General features: G+C 43.4%; 1 protein-coding gene across 5 annotated transcripts in view; it reads right to left on the reverse strand.

The window, feature by feature from the left end:
• KIF9 (kinesin family member 9) overlaps window positions 1-27,308 on the reverse strand; it is a 252,053-nt gene that overhangs the window by 63,093 nt on the left and 161,652 nt on the right. For all 5 annotated transcript variants that reach the window (XM_029588252.1, XM_029588254.1, XM_029588251.1 and 2 more), the window contains exons 13-16: window positions 21,570-21,625; window positions 14,824-14,914; window positions 14,215-14,357; window positions 1,864-2,064 (exon numbers count right to left, since the gene is read on the reverse strand). In XM_029588252.1, the coding sequence (XP_029444112.1) occupies window positions 1,864-2,064; window positions 14,215-14,357; window positions 14,824-14,914; window positions 21,570-21,625 (491 nt within the window). The remainder of the gene's footprint in view (window positions 1-1,863; window positions 2,065-14,214; window positions 14,358-14,823; window positions 14,915-21,569; window positions 21,626-27,308) is intronic.

Consider the following 27,308-nt stretch of genomic DNA (forward strand, 5'->3'; position numbering starts at 1 on the left):
CATTTCTCACTGGCCACTGACAGGGTAAGTTTGAGTAACATAGAAACAAAGAAATGATGGCAGAAGACCAATAGGCCCATCCAGTCTGCTCAGCAAGCTTTCACACTTATTTTCTCATACTTATCTGTTACTCCGACCGCTGAGTTCAGGGCCCTTATTGGTAGCTTTTTTATTCTAATTTCCTTCCATTCCCGCCATTGATGCACAGAACAGTATTGGAGCTGTATCAAAGTGAAGTATAAAACTTAATGTTTGAGGATAGTAACCGTCATATCGAGCAAGTTACCCCGATGTTTGTATACTTATACTGCTCGGATCAATGCCTTGTTAGATGTTGGCTGGATGTAAATCCTATTTCTTCATTCCCCCTGCTGTTGAAGCAGTGAGCTGCGCTGGATATGCATTCAAAGTGAAGTATCAGCCTTAATTTGTTAGGGGTTGTAACCGCTGCAATAAGCAAGCTACTCCCACACTTATTTGTTTACCCAGACTGTGCAATTCAGTCCTTTGTTGTTGTCTGAATATAAATCCTCTTTTCTTCATTTCCGTCATTGAAGCAGTGAGCTGCGCTGGATATGATTTCCCAGTGAAGTAACAGGCTTAAATTAGTTCAGGGTAGTAACCGCCACATAAGAATGTCAGAAGTGGGATTCAAACCCACGACTCCAAAAGGAGACCAGAATACTGAGTACAGAGAAGAAGAAACACTTAAGTGCAGCGCCTTAGACCACTAGTTGTGAGATATGCATGGATTTTTGTATGTATAGACTTAGTAGGTTATTTTCAAAGGGAAAGACCCTTTTTAACTCTACTCAAAGTATGCACACTGTCGAAGCTCACACATACTTTTAGCTGAACTGAGAAAGGCAATTTTCAGCCAGGCCAGTTTACCTCAGTAAATCCCTATTTACTCAGGCTTTGAAACTTGTCCTCTGTATGCCATAGATCTAACCAGACCAAGGCAATCCCCTTACGGTACTAACTTTAGGAGTAAATATTCAACCACTGAGTGGCTAGTTAAGTTATCCGGGTACACATATCTGGCTAACTTAACTGGGGTATTCAGCGGTGCAACCATGCCACTGAATATTCCCAAATAAGTTAAGAGTTAGCTGGATGTGGAATTCAGCTAACTTTAGACCCGTCCTTTGGCGCATCTAGAGTTAGCCAGTTAAGTTAACCAGCTAACACCGCTCCTCCACAGAACACCTACCCCCCACCCCAGGAATGCCCCCGACTTACTCGGCTAAATTTTAGCCAGATAATTTGTTATCCGGATTTAGCCAGATAACAACTTATCCAGAATTTAGCCAGATAAGCCTTTTAAATATTTGGCTTTTGAATATGTATCCCTTAAGTGTCTAACAATGTGGAGGTAGATATTGAGCCACTGTGTGGCTTGGTTGGTTGGCTGGAAAACTTATCTGGCTAACTTAGCCCATATGTTCAAGCTATCTTAAAGTTAGCCAGATAAGTTTTCCGGCTAACTTTAAGACAGTCTTATTGGTCGACCAGACTTAGCCCGATAAATTATCCAGCTGACTCTGAATACCCAAGTTAGCTGGATAACTTAGCTGGTTAAATTGGCTCTTCCCCAGAATGTTCTCACCTGCCCACCACTTAGCTGGCTCACTATTTAGATGGATATTCGATCGCTTCTACTTAGCCAGATAAGACCTAACTTATGTGGCTAAATAGCGTTGATTATCTCCCTCGTGATCTTCTGACTTTGCTGCAGATATCTAGTTCATTCCCCTGTTTGCCAATTGTTATTTGTCAGATTTGCATGCAGATCCTGGGAAGTAAGACATTGCATAAATCTGTGTTTGGTTTCAGAAAACACATCTTCTTTAAATAATTTACCCTGGACGGCTGATTTCCTCCTTGAGCATTAACTCTGAACGGTGTGCCTCAATGCTTATTATCTCTACATCCTTTCCTAAGGAGTCCTTTATTTCCAGGTCCTTTGTGGAAGCCACCATCTGAATAGACTTTGATGGGGAAATAGACACTGGCTCTTTTCCGGCAGGAGGACTTGTGAAGCTTTCCTTTCTTCCAGGCGGACTGTGAGAAAAAAGATACCCTGGTTAATGTGCTATCCATATGCCATATATAACAGTGGAGCTCAGATGCTCCCATCTCTTATTTTGTGCTCGTGAAAAAGGTAATCAACAGCACCACCACAAAGTAGTGGATGTTACCTTTAAATATTTATTTCATTTAAACAAATAAGCAACAAAATATAAGAAAAACTAAAACAGGCATGAAAGTGAAATATGCAGGTTCTTTATGAAACGTATTAAGATAAAATGCTAATAAACTGAATCTCTCTTTCTAATTTGCTTAACCAATCATATTTAATTGCTGATTTATTTTATAAGATGTCCTTATAAATGGGTTTACAAAAAAATTACAAATGGTACAAGAAATGTATTTATTTTTATTTATTTATTTATTTATACTTATGTGTCACCATGCCAAATAAATATCCATAGTGATGTACAATAATAAAATTATTTATTTTATTTTAAAACATTTGTTACCCGCCCTTCCTACATTCAGGATGGGGTACAAAGAACATACACAATGATTAAAATCCATGAAACAAAGAAATAAAAATGAACTAACAAGATAAAATCACATTAACTCAAAAACACAAATTTAGGGCTACATGAAGTCATGAGCATGCGATCAAATTGAGTAGGCTTTCTGACATAGGTACATTTTTAACACCTTTTTTAAGAATTTGGGTTCTTTTAATTATTTTGATCTCAGTAGGGAGGGTATTCCAAAACAAAGGGCCTGCAATTGAAAAGGCTCGCTCTCTAGCCATCAGCCAACATGCTTGTTCTTTCCTTTGTCTGTTAGTTAACCAGTCTTTAGAAACAGGTCGATTTCCGCACAGTCTGAAAAAAACCTCCATTTTACCCATCATGAAAACAGAAACAAAAGACATAACTGATCTTAACAATTATAGACCTATTGCCACACTCACCTCATTAGCCAAACTAATAGAGTCTGCAGTACTTCGCCAACTTTCCGATTTTCTAACTGAAAACAATATTCTTCACACAAATCAACATGGATTCAGAAAAGGACATTCCACTGAAACTCTACTACTAGTCTCTTTTGATACTTTATTCCGTGCTTTTGATTCTTACACAGATTACATTATAGTCTTTTTAGACATCTCAGCAGCTTTTGGTACGGTTGATCATCAAATACTCATCTCAAACTTGAAATCTAAGGGTATTACAGGAACAGTTTTAAATTGGTTCTCATCTTTCCTCACTGACCGTCCTCAACAAGTTAACATTAATCAACACTCCTCTACTCCTTACACAATTCCATCTAGTGTTCCTCAAGGCTCTTCGCTATCTCCTATACTGTTTAATATTTATCTCCTTCCTCTATGCCATATTCTTTCTTCCCTTGATTTACAATTCAAAATCTATGCTGATGACATACAATTTCTGGTCCCCTACAAAACATCCTGGTCAGCTACTCTATCCATGGTCTCATTTTATCTATCCACCATCAATTCTTGGCTCTCCCATAATCGTTTAAAGCTAAATCCTTCAAAAACTGAAATTGTCCACCTAACATCTATCTCAGATTCTTCTATCGGCCCTCCTCCTCACTTGATAACAAATGGCATATCAATCCCAATAACACACTACGCAACAAATTTAGGAGTCATTATAAATACAGATCTCTCAATGAACAACACATATCCTTTCTTACAAAAAAAATCATTCTATAAACTCAACTCCTAAAACGTCTCCGTCCTCTTCTTTTCCACCAAGACTTTAGAACCGTTCTTCAGTCTCTAATTTTTTCCAGTCTAGATTACTGTAATGCTCTCTATCTAGGTTTACCTGATTCTTCATTATACCCTCTGCAATTGGTTCAAAACAGCACAGCCCGTATCTTATCTGGTATTTCACTTCGAGATCACATTACTCCTATTTTACAATCCCTTCACTGGCTACCCATAAAATTTAGGATAAAATATAAAGTACTCACCATAATCCACAGCTTAATACACAATCCCTCATCCACCTGGCTCTGCTCTATACTTCGCATCTATAAACCCGCTCGACATTTAAGATCATTAACACAAAACCTACTTGACATACCATCACCTCGACAAGCAAGACTAGAAATCACTAGGAAAAGAGCATTATCTGTAGCAGGACCCTCACTCTGGAACTCTCTTCCAATCTCCCTCCACCTAATATCGAATCCACTTCATTTCGAAAAATTTCTCAAAACATATCTATTTCAACTTGCCTTTAACATACCACCAACTCATTCAACTTCTACTACTCACCCCCCACTTATTCCTTCTACATCTTCATGATATTTAAGTTCGATTTATCCCAACTTGCTCCCCTAAGTGATACCTTTTTCCCCTCATATGTTGTACCTCTGGTCCATCCTCTCCTTTCTCCTTTGCTTTTTCCTCAAGGCATAAACTTCCTTTTTGTTATAAGATAAAAGCACTTTTGTTTAATTGAGCTACCTAGGCAGCTTTATACCATTTTATGTATTTTTTTTCTACAATTTATTTTAATTTTGTTGGTTTTACCTCTTTTGTAAACCGTTTTGATAAAATTCTATTTTTAAAAACGGTATATAAATACTTTTAAATAAATAAATAAATAAATAAATAAATAAATAAATAGTTAGTCTCTTCAAGGTGTGCTACTCTAGGAGAGGGAACATCAAGCAGATTTTGGCTCACTGATTTCAAAATTGTTGTTCGGGTGTGTATTTTCAAAATGGCTGTCAAACAAGGGGATTTTATGTTATAAAGAAGATTGTGAATGATAACTGACAATTTATTTTGAATTTGATAAATGTAATGATTCTAAAACCGGAGTTATGTGATCACAGGGGGGAAGGCAAGTAAGAAGTCTTGCTGCTGAATTTTGAGTGATTTGGAGCAGATGAAATATATAACCCGGGAGACCAAGAAAGAGTGAATTACAGTAGTGAAGGCTGGAGAAGAGCAATGATTGCAGTACTGAACGAAAATCATCTGGATTGAATAAAAACCTTTAAAAAAGAATTAAAGACATGGCTGTTTATGAAAGCATCACACAAATGCAGGAGCGAAAAACTGCACTTCAAGTATTCAGTAACAACGGCAGGGGAAATGCAGTTGAATTCAATAAGTCCCCACAGCGTCAAATTCGTTTCAATATGCACTTTTTATTTTAATTTGTGGCAACTCCGTTGCTTGGAAAAGCACAATTTAAGCAGGATCCCCTGACACGGACCTGTGTTTCGCCAAACACGGCTGCATCGGGAGGGATTTTAAACGGGGTTCATAAGCTTATTGATACTGTGCTTATATTCATTTTAGTTTGCATATTGAAACAAATTTGATGCTGTGGGGACTTATTGAATTCAACTGCATTTCCCCTGCCGTTATTTATGAAAGCATACCAGGAACAAGAGCAGGAATGAAATAACACCAATGATATAGGGATGATTTAAAAACTAAAAAGCAAGCATTGACATGGAAAGTTTTAACAATAGTGAGATTTTATTATGACTAATTTTATTTCCTTGTTTCATTTTATTTGTTTTACTTTTTAATTATCTTAAGTTATATTAATAATTTTATTTGGTTAAATCATTGTATTTGATTTTAAGTTTTTTTTCTGATATTTTCAATTTTATCTCCTTTGTATTATGTGTTGGTTTTATAATCTTATTTTGCCTCTATAATGTGTTTTTGTTTAATGTTTTATGCTTTGTTAACCGTTGTGATAGAATACTGAACGACGGTATATAAAACCAATAAACAAATAAATAAATAAATAAAAGAATGGCTTCAAGTTGATTAGTAATCGGAGCTTAAAAAATGAAGATTGTGTCAAGGATTTAATATGTTCTCGTATTGTAAGAGCAAGAGCTAAGAGAATGCCCAAATTGCATACTACTTTTGAAACTGGATGGATCCTGCTCGTGGAGCTCATCCCGCGAGCAGGCCTCTTACCTCCAGCGCTGCCGTTGCGACCGCTAGGCCACTCCCTGCAGCCCAGCCGCCATCACTGCCATTCTTCGCAGCAGGGAGAGCCACCTGCCGACTTCTTTCTTTGCAATCGCAACAGGATCCGAAGGTCATGAGCTTGGTGAGCGTGTGCCTGTGACGGGCTCAAGTCCTGGACATTTTTTGAATCTTGCTCCTTGCCTAGAAAGGTTTTGCTCCTAGTTTCTAGGACTCTTTTGGCTGGTTAAAAAATTTTATTTTTTGGTGTTTGCTTCGCTTTTTGAGTACGTCCGGATTATCACAACCCGCAGAAGGTGCCTGCATCCAGATTTTTTCAAACTAGTCGAGTCCTGGAACTCCTTTTGACCAGCAGGTGGCGCCTGCACTTGTTCCAGAGACCATCTCTGCTCGTCCCGCAGAGATGTGGTGTTCCATTCTGTGTTCCACACGACCTGCAGGAGGCGCCTGTGCCCAGGTTTCCACATCACAGTTACCAAGTTCTGCTTCTTCGCTGAGCATCATCAAGCTTCAAGGAGTATATGCCTACTTGAATTAAATTACAGCAACCCCAGGTCCTTGGGTTTGAACGACCTGCAGCAGACGCCTGCCCCTAGACCTGGCTTCATTCCACCAATTCCAATTCAGTCCATGCCTCCCTCATCTCGGTGCTTGTCATTGGACTAATTACAGCTCACAGGCCGCCATCCTTCTTTCTGGTATCCTTTGCACAGCTTCTGAGTTGTTAAGAGTCCGGATTGGGAAATCCAACTTGTTCTTTATCTGTCCATCTGATGCTGTCTCCGCTGCCATACTAGGTCTGTGATGGCCATCATCAGGCTTGTGTAGAAAGCCTGCATTGTCCTTCAGCTCAGGTTTCCATCAGGAAGGACCCCTTGCTCCATCTAGGACTGCTCTTCATGGATGACAAAAACTGGCCAGCTTTCAAATTGTTTTCCACCAGTAAAAGTTGCCGCTGTAAGGATTGCTGCTATCAACTGCATTTACCAATCATCCCGAAGATCAAAGAGCGTTGCCTTAAACATGGCTGGAATGCTCCACTGTCTCCAAGCCTTGCCTTCTGAAACCTTATCCCTTGTCTTAAAAAGCAGCTTATTTGATCTGAGTCCAAGGGATGGCTTCTACCACTATTCTGGAGATCTTCTTTAAGAAATGGTCCTTTGTATAAAGCTGGGCATTTGATACTGTTGACCTTCTAGCTCCTTATGGAACAATTCATCTCTCCACTTGTCTTCCGCAACTCCATGTGCCATCTGTCTTCAAGGAGTATAAAATTGCCCCAAGACCAGCTTTCTATCCCTTGAGCAATGTTTGGACTGTCTTGCTCCACCTGGCGCTTCTTATACCAACATTTTCCTAAACAAATGGTGCTGCTCATTAGCACTTTCTTGGTATATCATTTTGTATTCAAGATTCCAATATGATGCCTTAAACCCACTATTTGGCTCTTGCTTCCAAGAAGAAGATGTTGTGATGTAATAGAAACTGAACTGGACCATTCCTTAAGATGCTATTTCCACTTTTGGGCTTCTAGTTCAACCTGGGTCATGTTTTTTGAGTTTTTTCGTGTGTTTGTCATTTCTTCAGTATGCTTCGCCTCATCACTTCAGCTCCTTCCAAGCCTTGAAGATCTTGTGTTTGGACCCCCAAGTTCCCCAGCTGGTATAGAAGATTTGCCTTCTCACCTTCAGACATTGAGAAGAGGCTGAAGGGGGGGCTTTGAGGAGGGGGTGCTGTTACGATCCTGCTCGCAGAGCTCATCCCACGAGCAGGTCTCTTACCTCCAGCGTTGCCTTCTTGCGACCACTAGGCCGCTCCCCGCGGCCCGGATGCCATCACCACCATTCTTCGTGGCAAGGAGAGCCACCTGCCGACTTCCTTCTTCGCAGCAGGGGAAGCTGCTGCCATTCCGATGCTGGCCTGCGGCTTAGAGGCTGCTTCCAGCGCCTGCCTGTTTCTGTTCTTCGCGGCAGGGAGCCGCTCTTGCCACTGCCCTTGTGGCGCGGAAGACGCCGCCACCCGGAAGTCTTCACCTTCATGGCTAATGCCACTGCTGGGTCCTGCTTTTCTTCGCGGCCTGGAGGCCGCCACTGTCCATGGTCCTGCTCCACTCCCTGGGCCCTCCTCTAGGCACCAGCGCATGCCTTGTCTTCTGATTTAAAGGGCCAGTGGTGGGAAAAGCCTGTGTCCCCACCGGAAGCCAGTTTCAGTCCACTTCCTGCTTCAGCCCTATAAAAGGGCTCAGTTCCTGTTCCTCGGGGCCTTCAAATCCAGAATCCACAGTTGTCTGTGTTCTCTTTGGGCCAAGGTCCTCCGTGGTCTTCACTTGTCTAGATGGCTCTTCGTTCCGTGTTCCTGGTTTCCTTGTCCTAATATTGCTGGTCTTGTTCTCCGTCAGAGCTTCTTCGTCGCCTGTTCCATGTCCTGATATTCCAGATATCCTGATGTTCTATGGTTCCATTCCTGAAAGCCTGATGTTCCATGTCCTGATGTTCCAGACGTCCAGATGTTCCGTGTTCCTGATGTTCTGGTCCTGATGTCTTGGTCTTCGCCTCTAAAACCAGTTCCCAGATTCCTTGCGTCCACTTTTCCTGGCGTGCCACCATCGTGGTACATGACCAGTCCATGGGGGGCTGTGTAGAGCGCTTTGTGGTACAAGGCCTTCTTCTCGTCTGCAGCGCAAGCCTCCAAGAGACTTCTGTTTTTAATGCCTTGTTTCTGTGAATCCTGAGTCTTGAATCCTGAGTCTTGAATCATGTCCTGGTCTTTGGAGTCCCCTGTGTCTGCTTCCGTCCATGCCTAAGACTCTGCCAGAACCTGCTCAGCTTCAGCGTGGTCCATGACCAGCCACAGGTGGCTGTATAGGGTGCACCCCGGTGCAGGCCTCTACTGAATCTTCATCATGTTCCAGTCTCAAGTTCCGCTTCCTTGCCTGGAATCTGCTTCGCGTTCAGCATGGTCCACGACCAGCCATGGGTGGCTGTGATGCAGTTCTCACCCAGTACTTTTGGCTGTATCCTGAATCCTTGCCTGAGACTTTCTGAGTAACCTGAATCCTTGTCCGAGTCTTCTGAGAATCCAAGTCTTCGTCTGAGCCTCCCGAGTATCCAAGTCTTCATCTAAGTCTTACGAGTAACCTGCATCTTTGTCTGAGTCTTCCTAGTTCCTGTCATGTCTTGTTCCTGCCCTCAGCCTCTGTCTGGTCTCACGCACTTGTCGTTCCCAAGCGGCGGGTCCGAAAGGGCCACCGTGTGGCCGGAGGGCTACTCTTGTGACCAGCAATGCATTGCTGGGTCACACTTGTGCATGCAGGTCCAGTGGAGGGCTGATCCTGCCTTGTTCCTGCTCTGAAGTTCCTTGCCTTGGTTCCAGTTTTGCCTTGTTCTTGCTCCGCCTGTGCTTGCTTGTTCTCACCTCCCATGGTGTGCCTTGGGGCTCCTTCTTGAGTCATGCCATGGTCCAGGGGCTCATGCTCTCCCATGAACTAGCGACCGCACCTCCATGCTCTCAACATCAGCCGAAGGCTGCGGTCGCAAAATTTGAATATTTTTAGTCTTAAATATGATGTGAGTTGGAGCAAATGATAGAGGAAAATATGATAATACCATGGTTTTAGTTTTTTTAGCTTACTTCCGGGGCCGCACAGGCAGGAAGGAGGAGGAGCATCAGCGCGTTTAAATGCGATCTTTTTCTTCGGGCCATGGTGAAGTGAGCCTCACCACAGCCCTGCCTATCTGCCTGTCGCTGTGCCGCATAACCCTCCCTGCGCCCGGGGGCATTGGGGGGGGGGGGGTGGAGGGGTCCGGAGGGTGGGAGGATACTAAAAAACTAATTTTAAAGGGTTGGCGCAGCCGATCAAAACAAAAAAATTTCCCGATAGTCCACGAAACGCTGCGCGTGTCAGCAAAAACGTCTCGATGTGTCACCTCTGACACGTGTGTCATAGGTTAGCTATCACTGATCTAGCTAGTGTTCACCTCCATATGCTGTCCAATGATAGAGCAGAAGAAATGCTTGGCTAGAGGTGTTGTAGCAATGTCTTCACTCTGTTGGTGACCAATCAGTTGTATAGCTATGCAAATGATCAATCATCTCTGACCAAACAATGGGTCATCTCTCTGGTCTAGCACCGAATGCTGTCATCACATATATAACTCTTTAGTCAGAAGCCTACTTGAAAAATACATAAAGCACTAGGTCTTGTTCATCTCTAGGGAGAGGAAATGTACAGCTGCAGGTTCCAGGCCCAGAGAATTCATAATGTACATATAATTATTGTGTGGTGTTAGGTGAAGTGACACTAATTGCCCCATAAGAGATTACTTAGGGCCCCTTACTTGTGTACTCACTCCATTTAAAGGCACTCAATAAAAAAGCTTTTTTGGTATGATAGCTTAAAAAAGATGTCATCTACTTGTAGCTTGCTAGAACACTGTAGCATCCCAGAAAGAGTCCTTTATGTAAAGCTCATAGAGGCTGCTGTGTAACAACTGAGGAGGAGTCACACAAGTGTGAAGGATGGAGATTCCCCACTGACCAAGCAGACAGTGATGAGGTCTGCTGTTGCTTGGGACCAGGAAGACTTCAACAGACTAGACCCACCCCTGCACTGCTTTGGGTTGTTGATCTGTACATACCCATTAGGTAAGGATGATATCTGGTTCATAGCCCTTTGCTCTAACCACTAGACTACTCCTCCATTCCAAGACAGATTAGGACACCAAGGGGCGGATTTTAAAAGGCCTGCGCGCGCCGGCTCGCCTATTTTGCATAGGCCACTGGCGTGCGTAAAGCCCCGGGACGCACGTAAGTCCCGGGGCTTCCAAAAAGGGGTGGGAGGGGGCGTGTCCGGGGCGTTCCCGAAACGACGCGGCATTTCGGGGGCGGGCTCGGGGGTGTGACGTCGGCCTGGGGGCGTGGTCGAGGCCTCCGGACCAGCCCCCGGGACCGGAGGACGGAGCGGGGCCGCCGGCCGACGCGCGCAAAGTTAGGGGGGGTTAGATAGGGCCGGGGGGGTGGGTTAGGTAGGGGAAGGGAGGGGAAGGTGGGGGGAGGGTGAAGGAAAGTTCCCTCCGAGGCCGCTCTGAAATCGGAGCGGCCTCGGAGGGAACAAGCAGCTCGCGCTGGGCTTGGCGCGCGCAGGTTGCACAAATGTGCACCCCCTTGCGCGCGCCGACCCCGGATTTTATAAGATTCGCGCGGCTACGCGCATATCTTATAAAGTCCAGCGTACCTTTGTTCGCGCCTGGTGCGCGAACAAAAGTACGCGATCGCGCAAGTATTTAAAATCTACCTCCAAGTGTGTATGCAAGGAATTAAAGCTGCAGTTTCCTGGTTGCACCACTATTATATTTGTGGGGTTTTCTTCCTCCACAACACATGAAAAAATAACCCAAAAAGAAATAAAACACCTGGCTCGGCTGAACATTTACTAACTTAAATTATCTACCTATTGTTTAATCAAGACAGTGGAAGAGAAGTTTGTGGATTTTTTAATAATCAATGCAAGCCTGCTCTGATATTTTAGAATCAAACAATATCTATCCACAAAGCGTGAGGGTAACTCATATATCAAACTTAACAAACAACCCGCACACAGAGTAATTTTTTCTTTATGCTTCAAATATGTATCTTTCTTTTTTTATCTTTTTCTATCTTTTTTATCTTTTTTGCTTCTGTGCCTCACACATGCCCAACCTAAGTGCAACTTAATAAGTACTGTTAAAAAATTTTTTAAATATATTATTTTAAATATTTAATGGATGGATGGTGATGCTTCATACAATTACAAGAACACCAGACCTTGGTGTCTCGTTCAATTTTGTTATGTAATCATGAGCGCCACCATCTCCCACATAATTCTTTAATCCGTTCTTCAAAACTTATTTTTTCTTTTTGTTGTTTACTTAAAATCTTCTCATTATGTCTTTATATCTTGGGACATTAATGTGAAACACTAAATGAAAAACAAGAGATTAGGTCACCAATTGCTCAAGATGGGAGTGTTACTTATCTTGCACTCGTCTTGCATTTAAAATCCTCAAAAAGATCTTGCAGCAGCACTTGCCCCGTGATAAGTAACACTTCCCATCAGGAAGAATGAGACCCGCCCCCGATGACGTCACCACGCTAGCATCAGAGCCGGTAAACGACGCCGATCCATCAGGCAATGAAGGTGAGGCGCAACCCACCAACATCGGGTACCCTGAGAGACAATCCCTGGCTGAAAAAACTGAAAAATCGCCATGAAACTAAGAAGATTGTGAGTCCTCAGGAAGAATGAGACCCGCCCCCGATGACGTCACCACGCTAGCGTCAGAGCCGGTAAACGACGCAGATCCATCAGGCAATGAAGGTGAGGGGCAACCCACCAACATCGGGTACCCTGAGAGACAATCCCTGGTTGAAAAAACTGAAAAAAAATGAAAAATCGCCATGAAACTAAGAAGATTGTGAGTCCTCAGGAAGAATGAGACCCGCCCCCGATGACGTCACCACGCTAGCGTCAGAGCCGGTAAATGACGCTGGTCCATCAGGCGTTGCGCGCCGGGCGTCGCGCTCCAAAGGGGCTCTCCCCTTTGTGCTCCCCTTCGTGCTAACCTTTGTGCTTCTTTTAAAATAATTTTATTTATGTTTTTCTTTTTAATTAACATTTATTAAAGTTGTTTAGGTTTTTGTTTTGTTAACATTTGTTTCGTTTTAGATGTTCAATGTATTAGACTAAGGAATTATATTTCCTGCTTATTCAGTTTCACTGTAAACCGGCCTGATTTGCATTGTATGCAAGAATGTCGGTATATAAAAATTAAAAATAAATAAATAAATAAATCTTGAGCAATTGGCGACCTAATCTCTTGTTTTTCATTTAGTGTTTCACATTAATGTCCCAAGATATAAAGACATAATGAGAAGATTTTAAGTAAACAACAAAAAGAAAAAATAAGTTTTGAAGAACGGATTAAAGAATTATGTGAGGGATGGTGGCGCTCATGATTACATAACAAAATTGAACAAGACACCAAGGTCTGGTGTTCTTGTAATTGTATGAAGCATCACCATCCATCCATTAAATATTTAAAATAATATATAAACATTTTTTTTAACAGTACTTATTAAGTTGCACTTAGGTTGGGCATGTGTGAGGCATAGAAGCAAAAAATATAAAAAAGATAAAAAAAGATAAAAAAGAAAGATACATATTTGAAGCATAAAGAAAAAATTACTCTGTGTGCGGGTTGTTTGTTAAGTCTGATATTTTAGAAGACAAAAACATGGATGATAAGAGAAAAGTGTTAAAGGAGTCATTGTGCAAAGAAAAAGAGATAGGAGGAAGGGGTGAAAGCTAGAAAAGAGGCAGCACATCCTATTTCAGAGAAAGCAAGTGATGCGGCCCCTTTAGTACTACACTCGCATCACATATCAGCTTACAAACTATGAAGAGCTTTTCTGCATTTATCTAATGAGAACACCTGCAGATTAATATTAAGTTGGTGTTAACACGAGAAACATGCAAGCATAGCTTATATGTATGACCAAATGTCCAAATACTAAAATACTGACATAATTTAAAAATGAAAGTGCAAATAAAGGCACACTTATTTCTGGTTTCCTGTGCTATGAGTATATAGTAGTGAAACTGGGAATGCTAAGAAGAATTTCTCAACAGAAGAATAACTGTTTTGCATCACAATATGCAAAGTATGCTCACAGTGCTCTAGTTTTCTGCCCTCTCTGCCACAAACACATAAAACCTCTGATGCATATTCATGTAAACATACACATGACCTCTCTCACACACACTTATATAGATGGGATGGATAATTTTCTGAAAGCTATTTTCTCAGGTAAATCAGGATTTACACAGGCTTTTTGAAAAACATATCCCTTTGAGTCCAGTCCAATCTAACATTTTACCCTTCTACTTTTTCAATTCACTGATTTGGTGCCAGGACAGAACCCACCTCAGCATCAGGACTCTTTTATTGTATGTGCTCCTAACAGGGGATACACAGATATTTATACTGGTGTGGCTCATGCCAAAATAATAAAGTTTTAGATTTTAATCATACTAAATAAAGTCAAGTCATAAAGAGCATGACTAATAATAAATAGTCCACTGCATGGCTTGAAAATTCCCCCAGGTGACCCTTGCGGGCGCAAAAGGCAGGAATACCTCTCACAAGATTGCTCACCTGCTACGCTCTTTGCTCTTTCTGCTTTTGGTTTTCTTTATTGTAGATGTCAGGGGTTTAGATGAAGGGGGAGCCAGTCCTACTCCAAACCCTTGTCCGTCCAGCTCTCCTACTAGCTGTCCTTCTTCATCTAACAGACCCGCCTGGGAATGGCAATATGAAAAGAGCAAGGATTTAAAAAAACTAATTAGGAATTATTATGACACAGAGAAAACAAATAGCCCTGAAAAGTAATGAAGGCTGCAATGCTTGATGTACAATAAAGCACATGCAAACTAGGGACAAAAAAGTACTTCATGATATTTCCAAAGCAATTACTGTAAAAATTCACAAATGTATTTCAATTACCTCAGTGTCCCACAGTAACAGGTCTACAAATGCAACCACAACAGTAATAATAATTTTGCAGTTGCTTTTCCAAAATGTCAGCTTGACATTTACAAGGAGGTGCTGGAATGCGTCTGTTAGGCTTATGAGTAAGTGGTACTCCCAGTCATACAAATTGCTGTTTATGAAAGGCGATGGTTGATCCATCAAGAGATTGTTCTGTTCATGTTGAAAGCTGTAATGCTGGAGCTACAAGAGGAGGCCTTACTCCTGTATATTTACCTTCTGAGCAGCAGCAATGGTTTCAAGATCCTTTTTATCTATCAGGGTATACTTCTCCCGCAATCTGGCTTCTACTTCTTGCTCTTGTTGGCTAATAAGGAAGAATGCTCATTATTTACTGCACTGAGATCATTAATGTATCAGCATTGCAATAAAAGTTAGTAATCATGTTCAGTACATAGGACTCTCTATTCTATAGCCTCATTTTCTGAAAGCAATTCTACAAAAGAAGGGACAAAAATGAATTAGCTATCTGTAAATAATTAGGGATATACAAAATTAGCTTTTATTATCAGCCCAATTTCCCTAAAACTTATAGTAGTTTTAAAAAGAAACTATAAGAACAGCAGAAAAAACAAGTGTTGTCTCATTTTTTAGCAGAATGCCACATGAAATAGCATAGATTTTTATGGCTTATTCTTGATTTCTGCACACATACAACACAAGCTACAACCTCCTGTGGCCTGTATGTGACTGAGGCTTAAAATTATCTACAAAACTAAATAAAAAAACTGGGAAAAGTGACTTTCATTAACAGGATAGCTTAGAAGTTATCCTATAAATGTATATTTGGGCACTTATCCAGCTAAATTCTGGCTAAATAAGTCAGAGTGTACTGGGAGTGTAACTGGAAAAAGCTGAGTTAGCTGGATAAGTTATCTGGCTAAATCCAATATTCACAGTTAGCCAAATATGTTATCTGACTAAGTACCTGGATACCATATTTAAAACTAATAAGAGAAAATATTTTTTTACTCAAAACCTAATTAAGCTCTGGAATTTGTAGCCAGAGGATGTGGTGAAAGCTGTTGGAATAGCTGCAATTAAAAAAGGTCTGGGCAAGTTCCTGGAGGAAAAATCCATTAACAATTATTAAGGGAGAGTTGAACAAAACCAGTTTATTCTTGGGATAAGCAGCTTGGAATCTATTTACCCCTTGGGATCCTGCCAGGTGTTATGACCGTCGGTCGCAGACGGCTGCAACAGCTATTACTCACTTCGTTTCCCATGGGGAAACTCGCGGCTGTGGCTAGCTGCATCCGACGCACATTGCCTCGTTCCAGGACTCCCCAAAGCAGCAAGGACGCCGCCGACCGCCATGTCTCCTCCGGGCCTTCCTAAGCACGTGCACTACATGGCCCTCCTTTAAGGACACCAGGGCGGGAACCTCAGGGGCGTCTCCTCTTGTTTATTTATTTATTTTATTTGTGTGTTTTTATATACGGAGGTTTGGTACAAGCCTTCACTCTGGTTTACAGGTATAAGAACTTCTTACATTAAAGGTCATAACATTAATATTGTGCATTAACAAATAGCTTGTTAACATTTAACTTTACTAACAGTAACATGGTAACTAGTAATATAACGTTTAACATTGTTAACATTTTCTAGTCAGTTTTTTAAGTGCAAATAGTTTCTTATCTTCAAGTGTATAGTTGGAAGAATATAGGGGTTCTGGGGGGGGGGGGGGGGTGTATATTGAAATGTATAGTTTGGGGGATTCAGGGCATCTGGAAGGTGTGTGGATGTGTCTTCGGTTGGGAGGGAGGATTTTGTGAATCAGAATTCTTAATTGTTTGCAAGGGGTTTGCTAACCAATGCCATCTTTGTAAGTTTGTTGAAATAGCCATGTTTTGAGTTGTTTTTTGAATAGTTTATTGTCATTTTGTAACCTTAAGTATTCAGGTAATGAGTTTCATAGGCGAGGTCCAGCTAATGAAGTTGCTCTTTCTCTAACTGTTGTAAGGTTAGCAGTTGTGACGGAAGGGATTGCTAGCAGGGCTTTGTTGGCTGATCTTGTGTTACGCTGTGGGATATGTTTTTGGAAAATGGTATTTAGACATTTGTTATCGTTATTTATGTTTTTGTGTATGATGACATCTTGATGACATCACTAGCCCTGGCCTTTTAAGCACCACCGGGGCCTGGCTCTAATTGACTTGGCAACGAGTTCCTTCCTTGCTGAATCCTGCTGATCTCTCCTTGGACGTTGGTTCCTGGTTCCTGCTTCTCCTAGTGTAAGACACTCTCGGGTATCCGCTCCTCGGGGGCCTTGTTCCTGTCTCTGGCTATCTGCTCCTCGGAGGGCCCTGTGCCTCAGACACTGCCTGTCAGCTCCCCCGCTCCTCGGGGTTGCTTCCGGAACTACTCTACTCGTGGAGATTCAACTTTGGTGTACCCCGTTCTGCGGACCACTGCCTTACTACTCTACTTCGTGGAGACTCAACGTAGGTGTACCCCGCTCCTCGGGCCATTGCCTTACGTTTGTGATAGTGCAGTGCTCCTCGCCCTTCAGGCAGCGCTTTAAGTACCTCAGTGACTGTGCCACACTTTCCCGCTCCTCGGGGTAGCGCCTTGAGTATTCTTATGCCTCGCTCCCCACTTCTCGGGGTAGCATACTGCTTTTACCTCAGAGACTGTACCTGCATTCCCTTGCTCCCCACTATGCCTCGCTCCCCACTTCTCGGGGTAGCGTACTGCTTTTACCTCAGAGAATGTACCCGCACTCCCCCGCTTCTCAGGGTAGTGCGGGTACAGTCGAGGACTTACCCGAGGAGCAGGGAAGACCCCTGGGGCTTCCCTGCTCCTCGGGTAAGTCTATGTCATTCCTCCCGTGCTGACTCTCTCTGTGGCTCCGCCCCCTGGGGTCACTCTCTCAGCACTCCTCCATACCCTTCCTTGCATTCCCTGCTCCTCGGGGCCTGCTCTGCACGACACCACTAGGGGGACCTATTCTGGCTATTGTACTTTCACCTCAGTCTCCTGATCTCTCTGTACTTCCTGGGCTGTGTCACCTATTGCCTCAGACCTCACCTCCCGACAGTGAGGCCCAGTGGGACTCCTCCCCATGGGCAGTACCACCTCTCATCTTGGGCCCACTAACTCAAGAAATCCTAACACTAGGTACTTGTGACCTGGCTTGGCTTGTTGGAAACAGGATACTGTGCCTGATGGACCCTTTGTCTGACCTAATATGGCAAGCCTTATGTTCTTATGTTATGTTCTTATGTACCTGATTCACCAAGGTTTTTTCCCCATAGACACAAAATGGGAGAAAAGCCTTAATGAATCTGGCCTTACATAGAAACATAGAAATGACGGCAGAAGAAGACCAAACGACCCATTCAGTCTGCCCAGCAAGGTACGCACTTTATCTTTTTTTTTTCCCTTTTTCTCTCTCCTACCTGTTACTATTGGCTTCCAGTACCCTCCAGCCCACCACCCCACCACCAATGTAGAGAGCAGCGCCGGATCTGCATTCGGTGGTGGGAAAAGTAATGGAGTCACTGCTGAAAGAGAGAATAGTGAACTATCTACAGTCTGGAGAATTGATGGACCAGAGGCAGCATGGATTCACCAGGGGAAGATCCTGTCAGACAAATTTGATTGACTTTTTTGACTGGGTAACCAAGGAATTGGATCAAGGAAGAGCACTAGATGTCATCTACTTGGATTTCAGCAAAGCTTTTGATACGGTTCCGCACAGGAGACTGGTGAATAAAACGAGAAGCTTGGGAGTGAGTGCCGAGGTGGTGACCTGGATTGCAAATTGGTTGACGGACAGAAAACAATGTGTGATGGTAAATGGAGCCTTCTCTGAAGAGAGAGCGGTTTTAAGTGGTGTGCCGCAAGGATCGGTGTTGGGACCGGTCCTGTTCAATATCTTTGTGAGCGACATTGCGGACGGGATAGAAGGTAAGGTTTGTCTTTTTGCGGATGACACTAAGATCTGCAACAGAGTGGACACGCCGGAAGGAGTGGAGAGAATGAGACGGGATCTAAGGAAAACTGGAAGAGTGGTCGAAGATATGGCAGCTGAGATTCAATGCCAAGAAGTGCAAAGTCATGCATATGGGGAGTGGAAATCCGAATGAACTGTACTCGATGGGGGGGGAAAGGCTGATGTGCACGGAGCAGGAGAGGGACCTTGGGGTGATAGTGTCTAATGATGTGAAGACAGCAAAACAATGCGACAAGGCGATAGCAAAAGCCAGAAGAATGCTGGGCTGCATAGAGAGAGGAATATCAAGTAAGAAAAGGGAAGTGATTATTCCCTTGTACAGGTCCTTGGTGAGGCCTCACCTGGAGTACTGTGTTCAGTTCTGGAGACCGTATCTACAAAAAGACAAAGACAAGATGGAAGCGGTACAGAGAAGGGCGACCAGGAAGGTGGAGGATCTTCATAGGATGACGTACGAGGAGAGATTGAAGAATCTAAATATGTACACCCTGGAGGAGAGGAGGAGCAGAGGTGATATGATACAGACTTTCAGATACTTGAAAGGTTTTAATGATCCAAAAACAACGACAAACCTCTTCCGTAGGAAAATAATCAGCAGAACCAGGGGTCATGATTTGAGGCTCCAGGGAGGAAGATTCAGAACCAATGTCAGGAAGTATTTCTTCACGGAGAGGGTGGTTGATGCCTGGAATGCCCTTCCGGAGGAAGTGGTGAAGACCAGAACTGTGAAAGACTTCAAAGGGGCGTGGGATAAACACTGCGGATCCATAAAGTCAAGAGGCCGCCAATGAAGAGTGGGTGACTCGCCAGAATGATGGCTATTGACACAATACCCTTATTAAATAAACATACACATGCTTACTGTGACTCCTACATCGCTCTAAGCTTCAACAGCAAGAGGTAATGGAAAAAAGGATTTGCACTCACAAAGAGGGGAGTAGCTGGCTTGTTACGGCGGTTACTACCCCAAACCAAATATGCCTGATACTTCACTTTCAATGCATATACAGCATAGCTCTCTGCTTCAATGACAGGGGAGAAGAATAACTGATACTTCACACATCCAGCAGAGCTCTCTGCTACAACGGCAAGGGAGAAGAAAAAGGGTTCGCACTCAAAACGCGGGGAGTAGCTGGCTTGTTACGGCGGTTACTACCCCAAACCAAATGTGCCTGATACTTCACTTTCCATGCATATCCAGCATGGTTCTCTGCTGCATCGGCATGGGAGAAAGACTGATACATCACGCATTTCCAGCATAGCTCTCTGCTTCAACAGCAGGGGAAAAAAAAATTAACAAACAAACAAACAACAAACAACGGCAGGGGGAAAAATAAAACAAAAACAAAAAAACTGATGCTTCACGCATGTCCTGCATAGCTTCAACAACAGGGGTGAAGAAAAAAAGGATTCGCAATCACAAAGCGAGGAGTAGCTGGCTTGTTACGGCGGTTACTACCCCAAACCAAATGTGCCTGATACTTCACTTTCAATGCATATCCAGCATGGCTCTCTGCTTCTACAGCAGGGGAGAAGTAAAAAAAAAAAAAAAAAACCCAACAAGAGCTGTACAACATAGTCTAGGTAAAACAAATAAGCATGGGTGTAGCTTGCTTATCGCGGCAGTTACTGCCCCTACTACCCCTAACTAATCAAGCTAGATATTTCACTTGCATGCAGCTCCATCACTGCTCTCTACATTAATGGTGGGGGTGGAAGGGGAATAGAACAAGGAGCTAAGAGTAACAGATAAGAATGAGAGAAAAAATGTGTGAGGCTTGCTGGGCAGACTGGATGGGCCATTCGGTCTTCTTCTGCCGTCATTTCTATGTTTCTATGTTTCTATGTTTCAAATGAACATCCAGCTCAATTAGGGGTAGCAGCTGCTGCAACAAGCAGGCCACACCCCTGCCCCATACTCTTACCCACCCCTGGGTTTTTTTTGGAGATGGCAGCCCTCCATCCTTCCGCTCCATGAAGGTGGAACACCAACCACTGGCATCCCGCTCTGTGAATGCCTCTGTGGCTACTGCCGCTCCGTGCAGTGTTTTGCTGCCTCCTCTTTATTCACGTCCTCTAGACTTGATGGATCCACAGTGTTTATCCCACGCCCCTTTGAAGTCCTTCACAGTTTTAGACTTCACCACTTCCTCCGGAAGGGCATTCCAGGCATCCACCACCCTTTCTGTGAAGAAATACTTCCTGACATTGGTTCTTAGTCTTCCTCCCTGGAGCCTCAGCTCGTGACTTCTGGTTCTGCTGATTTTTTTCTGACGGAAAAGGTTTGTCGTTGTCTTTGGATCATTAAGTTGGGTTATCCCATTGACCTGTCCTAAAGCCAGATAAACTTATCCAGCTAACTTTAGGATAGGGGGGTTATATTCATCAGCTCATCCGCACCGCTGACTATATAATCTAAGTTAGCCAGATAGATTTATTTGGCTAACTTGCCAAGTCATACAGCAGCTGAATGTGGACCTCTATATGGGTATCAAGGCTGTCAAGTAGTTCGCTTAACAACATAAGAAGTGCCATGCTGGGTCAACAGCTCAAGGACCATCAAGCCCAGCATTCTTTTTCCAACAGTGGCCAGTTTGGGTCACAAGTACCCCTCAGATGCCCAATAGTCGATCTATTTCTTGTATCACATTCCCAGGAATAAGAACTAACTTTCCCAAGTCTACCTGGCTAATAGCTTCTATGGACTTTTCCTTCAGGAACTTGTTCAATCCTCTTTTGAACTCCATTTTATTAGTTGCCTTTATCACATCCTATGGCAATTGATTCCATACTTATTTGTTTTATACTTTTCAGGTGCTGTAGATATTTCCGTCTCCTCCACTCCAAAAGCCGTATCTGGATTGTGCGCTGAATGGAAAAATATTTGCTACAATTTGTTTTAAATCTGCCAGATGCTAGTTTCCTGGAGTGTCCCCTAGTCTTAGTGCTGTAACTTAACATATAGCATAGAATTTCTATGATGAAATTGAATGTGGATGCATACCTTAGAATTAATCTGAATTGTGCAAAAACCTCTTGGAGTTGTCTGAGGTTTATGATCTGGAGAAGAGAAGAAAAATTATAGAACAGATGTTACAAAAAAGTGAGACTGGTATGGAAAAAATCAGCCAATTGCAGCTGACTATATTCTGTGCATTAAAGCTAAACTTCACTATTATATGGGGATGCCACAAGTACTATAAGGGCTAGGTATAAAGACCAGGAAAAAGTGAGGCAAAAAAGGTGCTAGGACCTACCAGGTTGTTTGCCTTTGCAATTTTTAAATACTTTATTTTTTTGACAAAGGCTTTGCAGGTAAATCTCAAAGCTATTTCTACAAGTAAAATGGCGCTTTATCCATGGAAAATGAGCTATATTAAAATTGCCTACCTCATAAGTAGAAAAAAGTCCTGTATGTGCATACTATTATCCACAGTGTGAAGAGGTGCTCTTGTGGGTGTGCGTTTGGAATTATGCTTCTACTTTTGCATTTTCAAAAGCATGCACATAATTTTTCCCAGAAAAACTAGGGGGTAGATTTTAAAAACATGCGCACTCACATGGATGGAGGATTTTATAACATGCGCGCGCCAGCATAAAATCCGGGGCGGCGCATGCATGGGGGGAGGGTTTGAAAAATTAAATTTATGCCCGGCAACGAGATTGCGCTTCCCCCATTTCCCTCCAAGTCCGCTCCAATTAAGGAGCGAACTGGGAGGGAACTTTCCTACCCCCCTACCTACCCTCCTTCCCTCTTCCCCTCTCCTCGCTGACCCTTTAGAAGGCCCTACCTTTTTTTGTTCTTTGTTTTAGAACTTACACCAGCTCCTATGCTGGTGTAAGTTGTGCACGCCGGCAGACTGCCTGTGCGCGATTTCCCGGCACAGCGACAAATGGCTGCTGAACCGGCCGCCTCCAGCTCCGCCCTGACCTGCCCCCTGGACCATACCTCCCCACCCCCCGAACAGCCCCTTTCTTCGGCCCAGCTCTTGTGCGCATAACGAAGGTTATGTGCGCAGCTGGGCCCCTTTTAAAATGTGCATGTAGTGTGCAAGGCAACAAAAGACTAGTGAAACCAAAGTTAATAAACATTAAAATGAATAAACGCATTAATCAGACGAAACCATAAGATGCATAGATATATTACATTGTACCAGAAAGCAGAGTTGCTTACCTGTAACAGGTGTTCTCCCAGGACAGAAAATTCTTCAGCACTGAAACCCTCCTCCTCTCTCTCACTGATACCATCCTCAGAGGCTACGACAAAGGCAAATCGTTCCTCCTGATACTTCTTGATATATCAGCCGCCTTTGACACCATCAATCACAGAACACTCCTCACCAGACTTAAAGAAATTGGTCTCCAAGACACCACAATCAAATGGTTCAAATCATACCTCTCAAACAGATCTTACATCGTCAAGACGAACTCATCTGAATCCTCTCAAGTGCCCCTCACACATGGGGTCCCACAAGGTTCTTCCCTATCCTCAACCCTCTTTAACATTTACCTCCTCCCACTATGCAAATACCTTTCAGAGGCAAACCTCACCTACTTCGTCTATGCAGACGACATACAAATACTACTCCCTATAAACAAGTCCATTCAACTCACCATGGAAAAATGGAACAAACTCAGCTCAAATCTATCCCAATTGCCATCTCAATTATCACTATGCCTCAACCAAGCCAAAACAGAAATCATTCACATCCACGATGACCGTCCCTCTTATCCACTCAAGTGCACCCCCTCTGACCACCCTGGAAGCTCAATCAACCCGGGAGTGCCACAGATCTCACAAATCTCACTCACGCCGTCCACAAGAAACCTAGGTGTAACAATCGACAGCCAACTCAACTTTAAACGACACATCTCCAATACAATCAAGGATGGATTCTTCAAACTCCAGACACTAAAAAAACTCAAACCCCTTCTCCAAGCGCACGATTTCCGAACAGTCCTTCAATCAATTATCTTCTCAAAACTCGACTACTGCAACTCCCTCCTCCTCGGCCTACCAGAAATCCACATCAAACCCCTCCAAGTTCTACAGAACGCTGCCGCCAGAATCATCTCTAACAACAAAAAATCCTCCCACATTACACCCACCCTCAAAGAACTCCACTGGCTACCTATTACACAAAGAATCCAGTATAAAACCCTCACCCTCATGCACAAAAAAATAAACAACAACAAAATGAACTGGCTAAACAACGCAATACATCCTTACCCCACACAAAGAACCCTCAGATCCACCAACACTGGCCTCCTAGCCGTCCCCAATCTCAAATCTGCACACCTCAACGTCACCCGCAAACGAGCCATAACAATAGCGGGCCCCACCTTATGGAACTCCCTCCCCACCTGTCTCAGAAATGAACCCTCATGGCAAGTCTTCAAAAAACACCTCAAAACATGGCTGTTTTTAAAAGCTTTCCCACCTGATACTTAACCTGCCCGAATGCAACACACCACACCCCCTTCACAAGCATCTCGCCCCTCCCTCTTCCCTCCCTATCACTACCATCCTCCCACCTATCCCTCTCCTCCCCCCCCTCCTCCCTCCTTTCAACCCTCCCTGCTATCCTTAATCCTAAATTATCCTCATCAACAAGTCATTTATGTACATATGTTATATACTATAATCTAATGTTCCATGTATTTCTGTTATTTCTGTTATATTTTGTTATATTTATTACCATGTTATAATGTAAAATAGGGCTGTTACCACCCTATTCTTTTAGTTATCTGGAAACCGATGTGATATCTCGATCGAATGTCGGTATAATAAATAAATAAATAAATAAATAAATGTATGGGTGACGTCACTGGGCAAAGCCCTATCACGGAAAAATTTTCTGTTAAAGTTTCTAGAACTTTTGACTGACACACTGAGCATGCCCAGCATGCCATTATCCCTCGAGCCACAGGGGGTCTCCCTTCAGTCTCGTCTGTAGCAAAAGGTGTGAGCGAAAAAATAAAATAATAACTTTTCGGACCCAACTCCGCAGGGTGGCGGGTGGGTTTCGTGAGGACTACATCCTTTTGTCTTGGGAGAACACCTGTTACAGGAAAGCAACTCTGCTTTCTCCCAGGACAAGCAGGATAGGATGGTAGTTCTCACATATGGGTGATTAGCAAGCTACAGGCTGACTCATATTTGATTTGGACCAACAGCGTACAACTTGTACAACAGGCACAACAACTGGTGTACTTTTGCAAAATTTGAGGCAGCCTGAAATCACAGCAGTTTGGATGTGGAAGGAGTTGGGAATTATACTGGAAATAAGTTCTTCAAGATGGATTGACCAAAGGCAGAGTCTTGATGTCCTTCTTTGTCTAAGCAGTAATGTGCTGCAAATGTGTGAAGAGAGCTTCAAGTTGCAGCTTTACAGATGTCAGTAATAGGTACTGAACGGTAGTGTGCTACTGACATTGCCATTGCTCTTACTGAGTGCGCCTTCACTCGCCCCTGGAGAGGAAGGCCTGCTTTGTCATAACAGAATTTGATACAGACTGTTAGCCAGCTGGAGAGAGTTTGTTTGCCCACTGCAACTCCCAGTTTGTTTTTGTCAAAAGAAACAAAGAGTTGGGTTGATTTTCTATGGACTGCAGTACAGTCAAGGTAAAATGCAAGGGCATGTTTACAGTCCAAGGTGTGTAAAATCCTTTTGCCCTGGTGAGAGTGAGGCCTTGGGAAAAAAGTGGGCAAGACTATAGACTGATTCAAGTGGAAGTCGATAACCACCTTGGGAAGGAATTTAGGGTGAGTACGGAGGACCACTCTGTCATGTAGGAACCTTGTATAGGGTGAGTATGTGACAAGTGCTTATAACTCACTAACTCTTCGAGCAGATGTAATGGCTACGAGGAAGAGGACTTTCCAAGTGAGAAATTTAACATTGCAGGAGTGCAAAGGCTCAAACGGAGAACGCACGAGCCTTGTAAGTACTACATTTAGGTCCCATTCAGTGACTGGTGGACATAGCGGGGGCTTAAGTTGTAAGAGGCCCCTCATGAACCTACTGACAAGGGGTTGCGCCATTACTGGGGCATCCCCTACTTCCTTGTGGTACGCTGAGATGGCACTCAGGAGTACCCCCACTGAGGAAGTCTGGAGACCAGATAAGAACATAAGAACATAAGAAATTGCCATGCTGGGTCAGACCAAGGGTCCATCAAGCCCAGCATTCTGTTTCCAACAGAGGCCAAACCAGGCCATAAGAACCTGGCAAATACCCAAACACTAAGAAGATCCCATGTCACTGATGCAATTAATAGCAGTGACTATTCCCTAAGTAAATTTGATTAATAGCTGTTAATGGACTTCTCCTCCAAGAACTTATCCAAACTGTTTTTGAACCCAACTACACTAACTACACTAACCACATACTCTGGCAACAAATTCCAGAGCTTTATTGTGCATTGAGTGAAAAAGAATTTTCTCCGATTAGTCTTAAATATGCTACTTGCTAACTTCATGAAATGCCCTCTAGTCCTTCTATTGTTCGAAAATGTAAATTACCGATTCACATCTACTCGTTCAAGACCTCTCATGATCTTAAAGACCTCTATCATATCTCCCCTTCAGCCGTCTCTTCTCCAAGCTGAACAGCCCTAACCTCTTCAGCTTTTCCTTATAGGGGAGCTGTTCCATCCCCTTTATCATTTTGGTTGCCCTTCTCTGTACCTTCTCCATCGCAACTACATCTTTTTGAAATGCGGCGACCAGAATTGTACACAGTATTCCAGATGCGGTCTCACCATGGAGTGATTCTGAAAGGTACCAGAGATAGTCTAAAAGAGATGGAGTGGGGCAGGAAAAATGATCTAAACGTTTTTGTGTGCACCATATGGTAAACCTTTTCCACTTAGAGAGATATGATTTTCGTGTGGAAGGCTTACGTGAAGCTACAAGCACTTGAAAGACATCAGCTGAAAGGCTGAGCGGTTGCAAGATCAAGCTTTCAACATCCAGGCAGTGAGGGATAGGTTTGGATGGCGTAACATGCCTTGGTTCTGAGTTATGAGAGTGGGTGCTGAGTCCAGGCGAATGGGTTCTCTGATTGAGAGGTCGAGAAGCATGGGAAACCACACTTGTCAAGGCCTATATGGGGCTATGAGTACCATTGACCCTTTGTCCTGTCATAGCTTCATGAGAGTTTTGGCTATTAGCGATATTGGGGGATATGCGTATAGGAGGCCTGTGTTCCGGGGTGGCTAATTTGTTTGATTGACTGTGCAGGGAGCAGAATCTTTCCACTTTGTGATTCCGTTCAGATGCAAAGAGGTCTATTGTTGATTGACCCCCAACGCTGAAAGATTCTAGTGGTTACTACTGGATCCAGCGACCACTCGTGGGGATGGAACTGTCTGCTGAGGCAATCTGCTAGTACATTCTGTATGCCTGCCAGATAAGTGGCCCAGAGATGGATGGAGTGTGCAAGGGCCCAGGTCCAGATCTGTGTGGCTTCTTGGCATAGGAGATAAGAGCCTGTGCCGCCCTTCTTATTCAAGTACCACATTGCAACTATGTTGTCTGTTTACATGAGAACCGTCTTGTGTGAAAGGCATTCCTTAAACGCATATAGCGCATAACGAATAGCTCAAGCCTCTAGGAAATTGATCTGGAATGTTGCTTCGAGTTGTGTCCAAGTACCTTGAGTTTGGAGGTCATTCACATGTGCTCCCCAACCCAAGGTGGATGCGCCGGTGGTCAAAGTCATCTATGGAACTGGTTGCT

This window comes from Rhinatrema bivittatum, chromosome 2 (assembly GCF_901001135.1).
Source record: "Rhinatrema bivittatum chromosome 2, aRhiBiv1.1, whole genome shotgun sequence".
Taxonomy (NCBI): domain Eukaryota; kingdom Metazoa; phylum Chordata; class Amphibia; order Gymnophiona; family Rhinatrematidae; genus Rhinatrema; species Rhinatrema bivittatum.